Source organism: Carcharhinus amblyrhynchos, chromosome 35 (genome assembly GCF_965287045.1).
Source record: "Carcharhinus amblyrhynchos chromosome 35, sCarAmb.v2.hapA, whole genome shotgun sequence".
NCBI lineage: Eukaryota > Metazoa > Chordata > Chondrichthyes > Carcharhiniformes > Carcharhinidae > Carcharhinus > Carcharhinus amblyrhynchos.
The window spans coordinates 1,730,621-1,749,574 of record NC_137358.1 but is presented as its reverse complement, the minus strand read 5'-3'; the positions used below and the strand labels follow the sequence as shown (position 1 = coordinate 1,749,574).

Below are 18,954 nucleotides of genomic sequence, written 5' to 3'. Positions count from 1 at the left end.
CCCCCCTCCCGTGCAGGCAATCCGATTCGCCATGTGTAGCCTGATTCACCCCGGTGATTGGACAGTATGGCCGTCACTCACACAAATAAGGCTGGGTCCTCCTTTCTATTGGATACTATAGATCCCGCCTTATTAAGGTATCCTATCTCTATTGGTCAATATGGCGATCAATCCGGATACCCTGCGTCGATTGGTTACTCTGTCTGTCAATCTACTGGTCCTGCTTGCTGATTGGCTGCAGTGAATTTCAGTTCCCGAGATTCGATTGGATAGAAGGGCTGTCACTCAGAGCTGATAGCTGTGATTGGTTCATGTGGGTTTAGTCCCGCCCCACGGCGCGGAGCGGGCCCGGTGGCGCCGCTGTGATTGGCAATCGGGCCCGATCGAGCGGGAAGGTGGTGAGTAAGTAACGGTCGCCGGGGCCCAGGCCTGAGGCGCCGGTTAAATTTACACAGCAACTCCCTTCCCCCTCAGAGCCGGTCTCTCGCCTGCGCCACTCCTCATCTTGCACCCCTCCTCCCTCTCCATTGCCGAATTCGGCTCTATAGCCGCGGCCTTAACCCACCCCAGGGCTTCATCTCGCGGCCTCGGACTTTCCTGCCCTCCCTGTCCGCGGACAGTGCGGGCGAGCCGGCCAGGGCTTCAAATCCAGCCCGCTGGTTTCCCCCCCCCCCCACCATCAGCTGCAGCCAAACACCGGCTTAAAATGAATTAATTTTTTGGTGCTGAAAGCCTGGGGGGCAATTGAAGGTTACGTGTGACCAGGTGGATTTTTATTTTTCTTGTGTGTGAGGTCATTAAAGCCCCTTAAAGCTGATCAGTAATCCTGTAGTTTGGATTTGGGGCCCCAGTTTGTAAAAGTAATTCATTCCTAAGTCTCCCTGGAATCTCCTAGCACCAGAGGGAGACCATTTAGCCCCTCAGAGTTCTGCTATCCCCCCTTGGTAGGGCTATTTCTGCAATTGGCCCTGTGCCCCCTCTTATGAGGAACGGTTGGACAGGCTAGGCTTGTTTCCACTGGGGTTTAGAAAATATGTGGATATGCCGGTGTTGGACTGGGGTAAACACAGTAAAAAGTCTGACAACACCAGGTTTCAGTCCAACTGATTTATTTGATAGTAAATTCACTAGCTTTCGGGTTAGCCCCTTTGTCAGGTGATGAAAATAGCAAGAGATTGACCCATCTAAAATCTTGAGGGGTCTTGACAGGGCTTCGTGATTTGATTTATTATTGTCACGTTATTGGATACACAAAGTATTGTTGCATGCTACACAGACAAAGCATACTGGTCATAGGGTACATAGGGGAGAAGGAAAGGAGAGGGTGCAGAATGTAGTGTTACGGACATAGCTAGGATGTAGAGAAGGGTCAACTTAATGCGAGGTAAGTACGTTCAAAAGTCTGGTGGCAGCAGGGAAGAAGCGGTTCTTGAGTCATTTCATTTATTATTGTCATATGTATTAACATACAGTGAAAAGTATCGTTTCTTGTGTGCTTATACAGACAAAACATACCGCTCATAGAGAAGGAGATGAGAGTGCAGAATGTAGTGTTATAGTCATAGCTATGGTGCAGAGAAAGATCAACTTAATGCAAGGTAGCCATGATGTAGAGATGTTGGCTTTGGACTGGCATAAGCACGGTAAGAAGTCTCTCAACACTAGGTTGAAGTCCAGCAGGTTTATTTGGTAGCACGAGCTTTCAGAGCGCTGCCCCTTCATCAGCTGAGTCACTGGTTCAATTCTGGCCTCGGGTCACTGTCTGTGTGGAGTTTGCACGTTCTCTCTGTGTCTGCCTGGACTAGCCCCTTACTGCTTAGGTGCGTTGTTTCGGTGCAGGCTCGATGAGCTGAATGACCTCGTTTTGTACTGTAAGGATTCCATGACTCTAAGAAGGTATGTCCGGGTGTGTGGTCCTTGATTATGCTAGCATTTTTCAAGACAGCAGGAAGTGTAATCGGAGTCAGTGGATGGGAGGCTAGTTTGCATGATGAACTGGACTTCGTTCACGACTCTTTGTAGTTCCTTGGAGTCTTCTTGGACTTTGGAATAGTTCCTACAGATTGGCGGGTAGCTAATGTAAGTCTGCTATTCAAAAAGAGAGGTAGAAAGAAAAGGGGGGCTATAGACCAGTGAACCTAATGTCAATACTGGGGAAGTTGCTAGAGTCTATTATCGAGGATTTCATAACTTGACATGTTGAAGGCAGTGGTATAATCAGACAAAGTCAGCATGGATTGACAGAAGGGAAATCATGTTTAACGAATCTATTGGAATTCTTTGAGGATGTAACTAATAGAGTTGACCGAGGAGAACCAGTGGATGTGGTTTATTTAGACTTTCAGAAGGCTTTCAACAAGACCTCACATAACAGACCTCTATGTAAGGCAGGTAATGTCTTGAGATGGATAGAAAGCTGGTTGGTAGTTTGGAAGCAAAGAGTTGGAGTAAATGGGTCTTTTTTTTGATTGGCAGGCAATGACTAGTGGGGTTCAGCAGGGATCTGTGCTAGGACCCCAAATGATCACTTATATATTAACGATTTAGAAAAGGGAGCTAAATGTATTATCTCCAAATTTGCAGATGATACAAAGGTGGGTGGGAGGGTGGGTGAGGAGGATGCAGCAATGCTTCAATATGATTTGAACATGTTGAGTGTGTGGACATCTGTGTGGCAGATGCAGTATAATGAGGTTATCCACTTTCGTGACAATAATGGGAAGACAGATTATTACTTGAATGGGTGTAAATTGAGAGAGTTGGATGCTTAGCGAGATCTTGGAGTCCCCATCCATCAGCTGCTGAAAGTAAGCGTGCAGGTACAGGTAGTAAAGAAGGCAAATGGTATGTTGGCTTTCATAGGGAGAGGATTGAGTATAGGGATGTTTTGCTGCAATTGTACAGGGCCACACCTGGAGTATTGTACTGTTTTGGTGTTCTTATTTGAGAAAGGATATCCTTGCTATAGAGGGAGCACAGCAAAGGTTTTCCAGGATGATTCCTGGGATGGAGGTCCTGTCATATGAGGAGAGACAAAGTTAGTTAGGATTATATTCACTGGACTTTAGAAACTTGTACAATTCTGACGGGGTAGTTTCAGAAAGAATATTCCTGATGATGGTAGAATCCAGAACTAGGGGGTTGTAGTTTGAGGATAAGGGGTTTTGGATATGAGGGGAGGAGAAATTTCTTCACCCAGAGGGTGGTGAATGTGAGGAATTCACTCCCACAGAAAACAGTTGAGGCCAAAATGTCCGATTTCAAGAAGAAATTAGATATAGCTCTTGGGGCTAAAGGGATCAAGAGATATGGGGGGAAAGGGGCGATCAGGATATTGAATTCAGTGATCAAAATGAATGGCGGAGCAGGCTAAATGGCCTACTCTTACTTCTAGTTTCTTTATTTCTTGGTTAGAGCAGGAGCCATACAAGCTGTGATACATCCAGAAAGGATGCTTTCTATGCTGCACCTGTAAAAGAGTCATAGCGGATATTTTGAATTTCCTTAGTCTTCTGAGAAAGCACAGGTATTGGTGGGTTTTCTTGTCTATAACATTAGCATGGAGGGACTAGGATAAATTGTTGTATTAGTATATGGTGAAAAGTATTGTTTCTTGCGTGCTACACATACTGTTCATAGAGTACATGGAGGGGGAAGGAAATGAGAGGTTGCAGAATATAGTGTTGTAGTTACAGATAGGGTATGGAGAAAGATCAGCTTAATGTAAGGGCAGGATGTTTCCGCCTGTGGGACAATCTAGAACGAGGGGGTCACTCTTTAAAAATAAAGGGTCGCTCATTTAAGACATGAGGCAAAAAGAAAACATTTTCCCTGAAGATCCTGAGACTTTGGAACTTTCTTCCTCCAAAGATGATGGAAGCTGAGTCTTGGAAAAATTTTAAGGTGGAAAGATTAATGATATGCAAGGGGGCAAAAGGTTATCTGGGGTAGGTGGGAATGTGGGGATGAGGATACAGTTGACAGCACAGTGATTAGCATTGCTGCCTCACAGTGCCAGGGACGCAGGTTCGATTCTAGTCATGGGTGACTGCCTGTGGAGTTTGCAAGTTCTCCATGTATCTCTGTGGGTTTCCTCTGGGTGCTCCAGTTTCCTCCCACACTCCCAAAAATGTGGAGATTAGGTGGATTGGCCATGTTGAATTGCCCCTTAGTTTCCCAAGATTGTAGATTAGGGGGATTAAAATGGGTGGGGTTACAAGGATATGGTGACAGTTGGTCCTTGGTTTAAAAAGCTCTGTTAGAGAGTCGGTACAGTCTTAATGGGCTGAACAGTCTACTTTTGCACTGTAGGGATAACGTAGGAATTGCTTGGGGGGAGGGGAGTGGGCCAGTTAGGTGAGGTGAGGTGGGACGGGGTAGGGGGAGTGATGGCGGTGGGGGGGGGGGGAGTTCAATAATACAGACAGTGCTGTGCCCTCTTTTAGACATTGAATTCTGCTCTTGGTAAGTTATTACAGATGTGCAGAGTCCTGGATGTTGGAAAACATTACAGCACCATGTGCGGTTTGGCTATTTGAGTTGTACCAAATATCTTTACGTTGCTAATTCCTTCCCGGTTCACCGGGAAGCTGTTGATCTTTGCAGGGCCACTCTGCATGAGCCTAGATGCTGATTGTCATTTGTCTGTTCAACTTCAGAAGCCATCATAGTTGAACCATAACATAATCTTGCTTGATGCTCATCCGTGGACACTTCACTGCAGAGTTCAGGGGGCATCAATAACTTTGTTTAAACTTCTGATATTCTTAAACCCAAGAGCATTGACATCAGCCAGATCCTTGGCTCCGGACAGGAGTTGACCTAATCTGTATGTTTCAGCTAACGTTTTAAATTAAAAAAGCACTCACGGAGTGCAGGTGCCACTGGCTGGGCCAGCAATTAATGCCTGTTCCTAATTGCCCTTGAGAAGCTGTGTTGGGCTTTGGGTAATAGAATTTATGGGTGGCAGGGTGGTACAGTGGTTAGCATTGCTCGCTCACAGAGCCAGGATCCTGGGTTTGATTCCTGGCTTGGGTCACTGTTTGTGTGGACTCTGCATGTTCTCCTTATGTCTGCGTGGGTTTTCTCTGGGTGCTCTGGTTTCCTTCCACCCTCCAGATGTGCGGGTTAGGTTGATTGGCCATGCTAATTGCCCCTCAGTGTCAGGGGGATTAGCAGGGTAAATACATGGGGTTATGGGGATAGGGCCTGGCTGGGGTTGGGGTCGGCGCAGGCTCGATGGGCTGAACAGCTTCCTTCTGCACAGTAGGGATTCTGTGATTCTATTCTATGATGTATATTTTTGAGTCCTGAGAATATTTTGCAGCCTCTCAGTCACTTTTCAAAAGACTTGGTGGTTAGGTGCATTGACCATGCTAAATTTTCTTTCAGTGTACCACAACAGGAGTGTGGTGACTAGGGGATTTTCAGAGTAACTTCATTGCAGTGTTAATATAAGCCTACTTGTGACACTAATAATAAATAAACTTTCTGGTTTGTTTCAAATATTTCCTGTTAATTAATTTTCATCAGTTTGAACCATATTGTATTCACTCCAGGCTCACATTCCACATGACTTCATGACTCTCACTGAGAACTGTTCTTTTTCTCCCTGTTTTAATTCTCTTTTACACCAGTGCTTGTTTAGATGTGATGCCAGGAGCTGGTGTTTGAGCATATTCACCAGCCCACCCCCGCCCCCTCCCCACAGCAGAATGACAGCCTATTGTGCTCTTAAGATTTTGCGACACGAATGCGGGAGCCTGGAACTAGTGTAAGCACTTGGTGCTGACTTACTAAGCCTGGAGTTCAATTGGAACAAATGTTGGTGAAAAAATGGAATTGGTGTTTGTTCGCTTTTTCTTCAAAGCTATGAATAGAAGTTTGCAAAATAAATCTCACCTCTTGGAGTTTGCTCCTCAAGCAGTGGTAGCTGGCAGTAAAACGCACCATATGGCTACCATCTTGGTGTAAAGATTCCATCTGTTGTCCCTGAGTTTTTGCAGCTCAGTGAATCAGTCATTTACTGACACTGTCCTAGTTAGGACGTGCTGCTGCTAAAACTACCGGATTTGGCATTTGTAAACAGTTTATGGATTTTAGACTCCAGATCAACCACTGGATTCATTTTTGCTGTTGGTTTACATCGAATCTTGCAGCAGGGAAGGCCTATCATGTGCATGCTGACTTTTTGGTTGAGATATCCCACTCTGGCTCTCTTCCCATAGCCTCGCAGACATTTCCTTTTCCAATACAGTGTGAGGCATGCGTTGATCGTGATGAGGCAGATATTTTGTTGGAATATTGTACTGTGAGGTAGAGAATTCAGGTCAGTGTGCATCTTGAAGCAACGTCAGATAGTAGTTCTCCTATAACCAATTTAACAATGAGGCCATAGAAGTGAAGCTTTACAAATCCATAACTGACCTATCAGTTAAAGAGTAAAGTTAGGACTACTTTTATGTTGGAGCGGGAACGGAAACACAAACCTAAAGATTCTGCTGAAGGTGCAAGAGAGGCAAATGTGCACGATTCTAACTGCAAGCACCGATGTTAGTTTTTGTCACAATTATACGCTTTGCGTATCAGAATAAGGCAGTTGTGGATAGAATAAATTTCCCTAGTGCAGACAAAACAATGCCCTTCATGTTTAAAAACTTTAGTAAATGCACCAGCCAATGATGATTGTATTTACACACTTGTGGGACATGGATATCGCTGGCTGGCCAACATTATTTGCCCATCCCTAATTGCCTGAGGGCAGTTGAGGGTCAACCACATCGCTGTGGCTCTGGAGTCGCATGTAGCCCAGGCTGGGTAAGGACGGCAGATTTCTTTCCCTAAAGGAATAAACGTAACAATTTTATTTAATCATTTTTAGTTCATTGTTTGAATATTGGAAATTTAAGTAACTGGAGGGGTAAATGGTGGGAAATGATTTCAGCCGACATTGCACATTCATGAGAAGCTGTAGACCAGTTTGTATAGTCACAGGGTTATGTTTTGTCACTTAGAAGAGGTATCTGATGTGCATGACACATTATATAATTTAGCTGCGAGTACTAAATCCTAGAATTTTTATCTTCAAGTACATTCCCCATTTTTAGTTTAAACAGAAACCCAGATGAGTGACCAAGGTCCGTAGTGCAGGACATGAGTGAGGTGAAACAAGGGTGATAGCGATCACAATGTAGGGTAATGTTGAGGTTTTAAAATGCATGGAGATTTGGAAGGCAGGGAAGACCAGAGATGTGGAATTGCACTGTTTAAAGATAAAAGCGAAATATTGCAGATACTGTCCGAAATAAAAACAGAAAATGCTGGAGAAACTCAGCAGGTCTCACAGCACCTGTGGACAGAGAATAGAGCCAATGTTTCGAATCTGGGTGATACTTTGTCATCTGACAAAAGGATCATCCAGACTCAAAGAGGGACCTGGGTATCCTTGTGCAAGAATCATAAGGACTTGGTTTGCAGTGCAGCAGGTAATTAAGAAGACAAATGGAATTTTGTCCTTCATTGCTAGAGGGATGGAGTTTAAAAACAGTGAGATTATGTTGCAGCTGTATAAGGTGCTGGTGAGGCCACACCTGGAGTACTGTGTGCAGTTTTGGTCTCCTTACTGGCATACTGTCCTTACTGGAAAGGATATACTGGCACAGGAGGGGGTGCAGAGGAGATTCACTCAGTTGAATCTGGATTTGAGAGCGTTGGCTTGTGAGGAGAGACTGAGTAGACTGGAGCTATACTCATTGGAATTCAGAAGAATGAGGGGAGATCTTATAGAAAAATTTGCGATTATGAAGGGAATAGATAAGATAAAAGAAGGGAAGTTGTTTCCACTGGAGGCTGAAACTAGAATTAGTGGGCATGGCCTCAAAATAATGGGGAGCAGATTTAGGACTGAGTTGAGAAGGAACTTCACACAAAGGGTTGGGAATCTGTGGAATTCCCTGCCCAGTGAAGCAGTTGAGGATACCTCATTGAATGTTTTTAAGGCAAAGATAGATAGATTTCTGAACGTAAAGGAATTAAGGGTTATGGTGAATGGGCAAATAAGTGGAACTGAGTCCACAAGAAGATCAGCCATGATCTTATTGAATGGCGGAGCAGGCTCGAGAGGCCAGATGGCCGACTCCTGCTCCTAGCTCTTATGACACATTAGCTGTACTCCCTGTCCACAGATGCTGTCAGACCTGCTGAGTTTCTCCAGTATTTTCTGTTTTTGCACTGTTTTGAGGTCCTGGTCTCAGAGACACTGTGAAGAGTTTTTATTGATGCAGTGATGGAGGACAAGTGGGACATTGGGAAGGAAAGGAAAATTCCTTGGAACAAGGAACACTTTGATCAAACTTTCATTTTCTTATTTCAGGTTGCAGGTATGTGGCCACAGTGGGACTGTCAGCAGAGCAAAGTATCCAAGTGAACATTGCCAGGACAACATGTAGATGAATTCCAGCAAAGCGGAGGAACAAATCCCTAAACAGAAATTGGTGATGATGCTGATTCTTTGCTGGTGAAAGGCACCTGCGGGGCTGTGGGTGGCGGAGGGAAGGAAGGAAGAAGAAAGATCAAACGGTCACCATGACGTCGTCCTCTCTTCGGAGACAGATGAAAAACATTGTGAACAATTACTCGGAAGCAGAGATAAAAGTCCGAGAGGCCACGTCAAATGATCCGTGGGGACCCTCCAGTTCACTGATGGCAGAGATCTCTGACCTGACGTACAATGTAGTGGCTTTCTCCGAGATCATGAGCATGATTTGGAAACGCCTCAATGACCATGGGAAGAACTGGCGTCATGTCTACAAGGCTCTGATGTTGATGGACTATTTAATTAAGACAGGTTCTGAACGGGTGGCGCAGCAGTGCAAGGAAAATGTCTTTGCCATTCAAACGCTGAAGGATTTCCAGTATATCGATCGGGATGGACGGGATCAGGGTAACAGCTTCTATTTCTAATAACCTTTACAACCTTAAATATAATGCAGGGTCTTGGGGGTGACAAAATGCATCACCAAGTGGGCGACACAGTGGTTAGCACTACTGCCTCAGTGCCAGGGACCTGGGTTCGACTCCCGCTTTGATTTTGATTTGATTTATCGTCACACGTATTAGTATACAGTGAAAAGTATTGTTTCTTGCATGCTATTCAGACAAAGCATACCATTCATAGAGAAGGAAACGAGAGAGTGCATTGGGTCATGGAGTTTGCACATTCTCCCTGTGTCTGCGTAGGTTTCCTCCAGGTGCTCCAGTCTCCTCCCACACTCCAAAGATGTGCTGGTTAAATGGATTGGCTATGCTAAATTGCCCCTTAGTGCCGGAGGACTACCTAGGGTAAATGCATGGGGTTACGGGGATAGGGCCTGGGTGGGATTGTGGTCAGTGCGGACTGGATGGGCCAAATGGCCTCCTGCACTGTAGGAATTCTATGATTCTAAGAATGATAGTCATGCTGACCAGGTTTGGAGTTTCCAGTGTGTGGTGTGTTTTGGCTAATAGAGGGGTTGCTAACAGCTTCACCTATTCTGGGTCCAACAAGATGTAGGTTGATTTTGTGTAGCTTAGAACCTGTTGACTTCTATTCCAAAGTATGCAGGGCCAGATGAGCAAGACACCCCCCTTAGTTTTGGCAATATGTACAGCACACCAAGAGTGACTGGGTGCAAGGAGATTGCTGATACTGGTGGGACATTACCTCTCAGTTGGCAGTGTTGTGGAGGGGTGAGAAGTAGAAAGGGGATGAAATAAATTTCAGGAAAAAATTAATCCCCCCCCCGCCCCCCCCCAAACTTTGGCTGCACTTTGACCTCATTTTCAATTGAAGAGCTGAGTGTGAGGGCTTCTTTCCAGCCTTAATAATTCCTGTTGTCTAGTTTTTGATAGAAACCTGATGAAGTTCTCTGTGATGGTCCCTCACAGGATCCAGGGTGAGGTATCTAAATGGATACAAAGTTGGCTTCTTGACAGATCAGCTAGATACTCAATATCTTTGCCCAAAGGTAGGGGAGTCTAAAACTAGAGGGCATAGGTTTAAGGTGAGAGGGAAGAGGTACAAAAGGGCCCAGAGGGGCATTTTTTTCACAGAGGGTGGTGAGTGTCTGGAACAAGCTGCCAGAGGCAGTAGTAGAGACAGGTACAACATTGTCTTTTAAAAAGCGTTTCGACAGTGACATGGGTACGATGGGTATAGAGGGTTATGGGCCAAATGCAGGCAATTGGGATTAGCTTAGGGGTTTTTAAAAAAGGGGTGACATGGACATGACAGGCCGAAGGGCCTGTTTCCCTGCTGTAAATCTTTATGACTCTATCTTGTTAGTCACAAGAGTTGAACAAATCAGTTGCTATATCTTCATTGCTCCATCTGAATTCATTTGTATAATGGATGTTTCTCACCATTACACATCTTGTTCCACAATCAGCTGAATTAGAGATTTTATAGTTGTGCTATATTTATCTTTGCATTTGTCTGTCGACATGCAGAGACCACATTCAGACTGTCTAGACTCATTGCTGCTAAAATCTCAAACCAGCTTGTCTTCTGTCTTGTTAACTTTCTCCCTGCTGTCATGCTGATGACTGTCTTGGGTGGTGGTCTTACAGCAGAAGCTCTCTGGTACCCATGACAGGGCCTTGTTCCGCGTCCAGACAGCCCGTGTCTTATTGCACCGTGGTAATGGGTGGAGTAGGCATTGTACTGCCCGATTCTGGTTTTGACTTGCATTCAAGGACATAGCAGGATTCACTGAGTAAGGAATGGGGTCCTCAGTGTCTTTGTCCCAGTGATGCCCCAACCCGTTCCCACATTTATTATCAGTTAACTCCCCCACCTGATCCATAAACTCACAAGATTCAGATGGACTTTCCAATCAAATTGGGTCCATGTTATCGTAGAATCCTACAGTGCAGAAGGAGGCCATTCAACCCATCGAATCTGCACTGACCACAATCCCACACAGACCTTATCCCCATAACCAAATACATTTACCCTAGCTAGCCCTCTTGACTGTAAGGGGCAATGTAGCATGGCCAATCCACCTAACCCGCACATCTTTGGAGTGTGGGAGGAAACTGGAGCACCAGAAGGAAACCCATGCAGACATGGGGAAAACGTGCAATCTCCACACAGACAGTGACCCAAGCCAGGATTCGAACCTGGCACTGAGAGTCAGCAGTGCTAACCACTGTGTGAACGTGCCGTTCCTTATGTCACCACCTTTGCCCGTTTCCACTCTATTACGGTAGCACAGTGGTTAGTTGCTGTCTCTCAGCGCCAGGGATCCAGGTTCAATTCCCGGCTTGGCTCTGCGTGGGTTTTCTCCGGGTGCTCCCGTTTCTTCCCATAGTCCGAAAGACATACTGGTTAGGTGCATTGGCCATGCTAAATTCTCCCTCAGTGTACCTGAACAGGCGACTTGGGGATTTTCACAGTAACTTCATTGCAATGTTAATGTGAACCAACTTGTGATACTAATAAATAAACTTTAAGTATACTGTGGACATGGCACATTCAAGGTGTGAGGAGATCCCACACCATCAGAACGTAAATCAAGGCCATTGTAGCCTAGCGTCTAACTGTGTTTTAATTTCCTCTAAAATCTTCCAAATGTGAACCCACCCTTTAAATCCCCAAAGCACCAAGGTGAGTGAGTATTAATGGTGTTTTTGACAGTGTTGGCCTGAATAACCTGACCTTACAGTCATATCATGGGATCTTTTACATCCCCCACCACCCCCCCAATCAGAAAGAGCAGCTTCTAAGTTGAGTGATTGATCTAAAGGGCAGCCCTTGTGACGTTGCAAAGCATTTGGCCTGGATTCCTGGCTGCAGTGAGGTGAGGGTTGAATGTGTAACCTTTTAATTTCGAGGTAAGCGTGGCCAGCTGACAACGATGCGGTGAGGCGAGATGGAACAGCCGCTCACTATTCAGGTGCTTTGGTCTATGTGTATTTCCTGTGCTGTGACCCAGCTGGCAGAGAGCTTCTTTTACACACATATCTTTCACAAACTGTCATTAAGCAAACTCCCTGAGGCTTTAAAGTTGCAGGAAGTATGGGTGACATTCAGCTGCATTGAAGGGATAGTTTTGTTTGTTGTGGGTAGCTGACTCTGTAAGCTGCATTACCGTGAAGTGCAGTCACGGCCACTGTGATCGATTTTCCTCCAATCCAGGTATCAACGTGCGGGAGAAATCCAAGCAGCTGATTGCGTTACTGAAGGATGACGAGAGGCTTCGGGTCGAACGCAGTCACGCACTGAAGACAAAAGAGCGGATGTCGAGCGTGACAACTGCGGTGGGCAGCAATAATCAGATCATGTTTGGGCGCGGCTCCAGTCACCCAAACCTGTCCACTAGCCAGTCAGACGAGTGTGGCAAAGTGGGCGGATCACCGGCTTCCTACCACGGCTGTAAGTGTTCATGTACTAGTGTGCATGCGTGTAACTTCAAACCTTGTTGTACTAGTGCGCAAGCATGTAACTTCAAGCCCTATTGTACTGGTGTGGGAGCATGTAACTTCAAACCTGACATGGTGTTTGAATATATGCCTGTCTTGCACTATGTTGTCCAATAGAAGCTCCTAACTGGCTCTGGGTGTGCCTATTCTGACAATGATATAACCAAATGCCCTTCACGCAGTGCTGATAAATATTCTTCACAAGCATACACTTAGACCACAAGCTGTTCCCCTTGTTTAGTATCCGAGCACTCCTAACAATCAAAAAGATATTTTTCTCTCATTTTACCAAAAAACACAAAAAGCTTACATTTTGATTTGATTTATTATTGTCACATATATTAGTATACAGTGAAAAGTATTGTTTATTGTGCGCTATATGAAACATACCTTTCACAGAGAAGGAAATGAGAGAGTGCAGAATGTAGTGTTACAGTCATAGCTAAGTTGTAGAGAAAGATCAACTTGATGCAAGGTAGGTCCATTCAAAAGTCTGACAACAGCAGGGAAGAAGCTGTTCTTGAGTTGGTTGGTACGTGACCTCAGACTTCTGAATCTTTTCCCGAATGGAAGAAGGTGGAAGAGAGAATGTCCAGGGTGCGTAGGGTCCTTAATTATGCTGGATGCTTTGCAGAGGCAGTGAGAAGTGTAGACAAAATCAACAGATGGGAGGCTGGTTTGCATGATGGATTGGACTACATTCACGACCTTTTGTAGTTCCTTGCAATCTTGGGCAAAGCAGGAGCCCGTACCAAGCTGTGATACAACCAGAAAGAATGCTTTCTATGGTGCATCTGTAAAAATTCATGTGTATGTGCCATCAGACATGTGTATTGGCCACAGAATGGGCAGAGACCAGGATTTAAAGGGGTTATGACATAAGGGCAGGCTGCATAAACTTAGTTTGTATTTTCTAAGTGTGGAAAGATTGACAAATGATCAAAGTATTTCAGATTTGATTGGCGCAGGCTTGGGGGGAGGGGGGTCAATGGGCCTGTTCCTGTGCTGCATTGTTCTTTGTTCTTCTGGACCAGAAAATTGCAACTGTGCATTATCCATTTATGACAGTAGTCTGGAGTTGTTTGGCGATATTCTGGGAGTGTGACCTAACGTGAGTGGAGAGACTGAACTGTCCTCAATGATGTATCTGTCCCTTACACGTTTCCCTGTGTCTGCAGCAACTTCGCCGAAGATCTCCTCCGAACTGGAGCAGACACGGCCTCAAACAAGCGGCGAAGAGGAGCTACAGCTGCAGTTAGCACTGGCCATGAGTCGGGAAGAGGCTGAACAGGTACCCAGGGCTGGGAAAACAAGCACGGGGGAATCTTGGGGGGTGGGGGGGGGGCAGCTGTGTTTCATGTTCTGCTCCCAATTCAACAATATTGTGATGAAGTAATAAATGAACGGAGGGGTGAGAAATTAAAGTTGAATTTTGACACGGGAGGCAAGGGGGGAGTGTTTCTGGAAAGGCTCCTTAATCATAAATAGGCTGCTTATGCTGCTGTTTGACTATCCTTGCTATCCTGAGCTATGATGTGGAGATGATGCAGCATAATTGAATATTCTATATGAATCTAAATTCAGGGACAAAAATAGCAAAAACAGCATTAGGGGGAAGTGGTATGATGACACTGGGCTAGTAACCAGAGGTTGAGGTTACTGCTCTGTGGACATGAGTTCGAATCCCACTGCTGCAGCTGGTGAGAGTTTAAATTTAGTTAATAAATCTGTAATATAATGCTAGTTTCAGTAATGGTGACTGTGACAGCTACCATTGATTGTCAGGAAAAACCCATCTGGTTCACTAATTTCCTTTCAGGGAAGGAAATTTACTGTCCTTACCCGGTCTGGCCTACATGTAACCACGGTGATGTGGTTGACTCTTAACTGCCCCTCTGAAATGGTCGGGTAAGGTACTCGATTCTAGGGCACTTCGGGATGAGCAACAAATGTTGCCGGCCATGCCAACAACAAAACAAAAGGCAAGCTCACTCAGCATCTGAAACAGCAAAACCAGTTCTTGCACACCCCCTTGCAAAGTGAACGGTTCCATGAGAGGACTTCAGGTGGATGCTCTGTTACCATGACCAAGTGATCAGAGAGGACGTGTAGCGAGGGTTGACAGGCCAATGCTACTGAAAAGCGGAAAGCAGGTGGTGCAGAGTAAGACCAGTCTTGTCCTCGGTGTCACCTGTCCACTTCCGACAAAGTCAGCTGGAGAGTCAACCAGAAATCAGGTGCATTGAGACGGTAGTGCCCTGGATAATCTGGCTATCTAGAGCAGCAGAGACGTTTGGGACCATCCCGGTTTCTGTGCCTCAATTAGCTTTTATTACAAGCTCTCGGCCTTTTGTCTTTCTCTTTTCCCCTTCCAATATAAAGGGGTTATAATGTATTTTAACATATCTGCACCATTTGTGCTCAGATCTTTGTTCAGTCTTGAACTGTGAGGTATAATCTTAGAGGCAAGAATGTGTGTGTGACTGAGTTGGAGAGGTGGTTGAGAAGGGCAGGGAAAAATGGACAAGAAGGTGTCCAGGCTGAAACTGGGATAATGTCCTGGGAGAAGTTCCTTTTCCATTCAACTCCTATTTCTCTCCATGGAGCGAAAAGTTTTTTAAAAAACTCCCAATGTGTCATGTTTACTAGTGTCTGAAAGGTTAATGTTTTAGATAAAATTCTTCGGTGTTCCTCTGGACACTGACCCTCTCTTTCTGTTGTACCTGTTACTGCCATATTGAGCTGATGAAGGGGCAGTGCTCCGAAAGCTCGTGCTACCAAATAAACCTGTTGGACTTTAACCTGGTGTTGTGAGACAACTTAATGTGTTTACCCCAGTCCAATGCCGGCATCTCCACATCATGCCATATTGATCCCTCCAACTAGACAGAACTTTGAAGTTTCACCGCCTTTTATATTTGAAGCTTAAAAATAGCTGTTTTGTTGATCACATTGAATGAAGTGTCCGTTTTGCTGCGATATGTGCAGTTTTAATTATTATGGGAGTCGGTTCGTTTTAATCACTTTGTTCTTGGGGGTGAGTGGGGGGGGGTGTAGTATTTCCAATTGGAAGAATTATCTTTGGTTAATCTCTCCTTTGAGACTTATTGTTAATGCCCCAGTACACGTGGGGAGGCGATGGCCTAGTGGTATTATCGCTAGACTATTAATCCAGAAATTCAGCTAATGTTCTGAGGACCCGGGTTTGAATCCCACCATGGCAGATGGTGGAATTTGTATTCAATTTTAAAAAAAAACTGGAATTGAGAATCTACTGATGGGTGGCACTGTGGTTAGCATTGCTGCCTCACAGTGCCAGGGACCCAGGTTCAGTTTGGCCTCGGGTCACTGTCTGTGTGGAGCGAACACATTTTGCCCGTATCCCGTAGTCCAAAGATATGCAGGTTAGGTTGATTGGCCATGCTAAATTGACCCCAGTGTTGGGGGTTAGCAGGGTAAATATGTGGGGTTATGGGAATAGAGCCTGGGTGGGATTGTGGTCAGTGCAGACTTGATAGGCCTAATGGCCTCCTCCTGCAGTATAAGGACTCAGTGATTCAGACTATGAAACCATTGTCAGTTGTTGGAAGAATCCATCTGGTTCACTCATGTCCTTTAGGGAAGGAAATCTGCCGTCCTTACCTGGTCTGGCCTACATGTGACTCCAGAGTCAGCAATGTGGTTGACTCTCAACTGCCCTCCAAGGGCAACTAGGGATGGGCAATAAGTGCTGGCCAGCCAGCGATGCCCATGTCCCACAAATAAATTTTTAAAAATACACGTCACCCACATTTGGCAATCCCCTGGGGTCATAAGGACCCAGTAACGGAGTGGGTGCAAGTTTGTTGTGGTACAAAATGTTTAGTGACATTCTTGGTGTTTCTTCTTTGCATGTATAGATTTTCAAAAGTGCCACAACAGCAGGGAGCCAGCCAAGGAGCACCGTGCTGACCCTGAATGCGCAGGTAAGACTGATGTTTATCAAGAACAGACCCAATAACCGGTGGTGGGTAGCTGTGAATGGGAGCCTCACTGTATCTGGGTGTCACGTATAATGTGCGGTGGATGCTGGGATAGTGAGTAAATTTAAGGAGGAGTTAGATTTATAATTGGGAATGGGTTGAAGGGTCATGGGGAGAAGGCAGGAAAATGGGGATGAGGAGCATATCAGCCATGATCCAATGGCTGAGTGGACTTGATGGGCTGAGTGGACTTGATGGGCTGAATGGCTAATTCTGTATCTTATGAATACATGAATCTCAGAAGGTCAGCATGCAGGTGAAGCAAGTGGTTAGGAAGGCAAATGGAATCTTGGCATTTATTGCAAGGGAATGGACTATAAAAGTTGAGAAGTTTTTTTGTAGCTACGCAGAGCCTTGGGAGGCTACACCTAGAATACTGCATACAACTTTTGTTTGGAAAAGTATACAGCTGCGTTAGAATCAGGAGGATTCATCTGACTCGTTCCCCGGATTGAAGATTTACCTTTCCTCAAAAGGTTGCACAATTTGAGCCTGTATTCAAGAGTTTAGAAGAATGAGAGGTGGCTATATTACAACATGTAAGATCCTGAGGTGTCTTAAGGTGGATGTTGAGAGGACGTGTCCTCTTATGGGTTGGGGGTGGGCGGCCCAGGGGAGAGAAAAACTAGAATTGGGACACAATTTTAAAATTAGTGGTCTCCCATTTGATGAGATTTATTTTCTGAGACTCGTGAATATGCGGAACTCTCTTGCCCAGGAAGCAGTGATGAGGCTGACTCACTTAATTTACTCAAAGCAGAATTAGGCAAGTTCTTTATAGAGAAGTGTGCGTGCGTGTGTTGTGTGTCAGTAAAGTCAAGCTGAGACCACAACTAGTTCAGTTATGATCTTATCAAATGGCGGAGTGGGCTCAAGGAGCTGAATGGTCAAGTCCTATGTCCCCATGGATCTGTAAAACAGGCAGAATGTTTAAGTTCCACCTGCTATTTCCAAATGGGCTTTGCACTGGACAAAGACTTACCTTAAATGCTTTTTTTTAAAGAAAGCCTTCTAGGTTGCAACTGAAGACTGAGCCACATTGTTTAATATGTGGGTTTCCTGCACCAAGTAACCATCGGCCACAGCTGCAAAGTTTAGTTATAATAGTTAGGGCTCTTAAAGCGAAAGATCATCTTAAACATGGCTGCACCTTGGGAGGAGAATAATGCACTGATATAAAATGTAAATGGACAATATCATGTGGGATTTTCTGTTACTTCTTTGCTGATTGAGATTTTATTCTGTGATCAAAGGCAGTCTCCCAGCCCTGTTGCATATTCTGCTTAAACTAGATGTAAAAACGGAGCATATTGTGTGGTATTTATAGTCTGTATTCAGCCCAGGATAAAGACTTCGTGAAACTTTTCATGGAATCCCTACAGTGCAGAAGGAGACCAGTCGGCCCATCGAGTCTGAACCGACAACAGTCCCAGTCAGGCCCTACTCCCGTAACTCCATGTATTTACCCTGTCAATTCTTTGACACTGGGATCAAGTAAGCATGGCCAATCAACCTAACTCCCACATCTTTGGAGTGTGGGAGCAAATCCGGAGGAAACCCATGCAGACACGGGGAGAACGTGCGGATTCCACATGGACAGTGACCCAAGCCAGGAATTGAACCCAAGACTCTGGCACTGTAAGGCAGCAGTGCTAACCACTGTGCTGCCCCAAAATTTCATTTTGTGATTGATTTTTTTTTTGTGTGTGGTCTAAGTTGAGTGCTGACGGGGATGCGATGCAATTTTCTTCTTGGCATTAGTGTAACGCAATCACCACTTCCTACAGAGCAAAGTTCTCTCCAAGCTCAATACCCTGCCTTGGCCTTAGCCTCAGGAACAGCTCTCCCTGCAGTAGATGCCTACATCAGCCATCCTGTGGTGTCTAACTCAACGAAAGGCTATTTTTGTCCAGTTAAGCTGCAAGAACTGAACCGATATTCATCTTGTTTTGAATGCTTAGAGCCAGCAAATTGAGATTCCAGGTTAGGAGGGTACAATTGTTGTGATTCCACACAGTAGGGTATGCTAACAGCCTAAACCAAAACAGAAATCTTGGAAAACAAAATGTGAAGTTAAAATGAAACCTGTGTCTTTTGCTGTTTTATACAACCACTAAGCACAGTGGCCACACTACATCCAGTGAGCATGGTCGAAGTTAAGAAGTTACTTCTTTCAGGAAGCACATTGAGGCGATGTCATCTTTTCAATTTCATGATGTCTTTGCAGTTTGAACTTTATCCCAATGCCTTTTGTGTGTGTTCAGGCCTTTTCAGGATCTGAAACTCTTTTATTAAACAGAATCTGCATTTTTATTCTATACTGCAAGACGCCTCACAACGCCATGTTAAAGACCAACAGGTTTGTCTGGAATCAGGAGCCTTCTGAGCACAGCTCCTTCAGGCGATGAAAGGATAAGCGTTCTGAAATCTCGCAATTCTAGATAAACCTCTTGGACTTTAGCCTGGTGTTGTG

The 18,954-nt window shown here is 45.1% G+C and overlaps 1 protein-coding gene across 4 annotated transcripts in view; it reads left to right on the top strand.

Annotated features, from left to right (window-relative positions):
- The first annotated feature begins 325 nt into the window (after positions 1 to 325).
- LOC145361597 (epsin-2-like) overlaps positions 326 to 18,954 on the top strand; it is a 39,645-nt gene continuing 21,016 nt past the window's right edge. For 2 of the 4 annotated variants that reach the window (XM_080217449.1, XM_080217446.1), the window contains exons 1-5: positions 340 to 402; positions 8,372 to 8,941; positions 12,176 to 12,412; positions 13,638 to 13,750; positions 16,359 to 16,424. In XM_080217449.1, coding sequence (XP_080073575.1) covers positions 8,584 to 8,941; positions 12,176 to 12,412; positions 13,638 to 13,750; positions 16,359 to 16,424 — 774 coding nt within the window. In that variant the 5' untranslated portion in view covers positions 340 to 402; positions 8,372 to 8,583. Of the gene's footprint in view, positions 403 to 6,741; positions 6,817 to 8,371; positions 8,942 to 12,175; positions 12,413 to 13,637; positions 13,751 to 16,358; positions 16,425 to 18,954 lie in introns of those variants that run through there. The other 2 variants (XM_080217447.1, XM_080217448.1) reach the window with 2 other exon arrangements.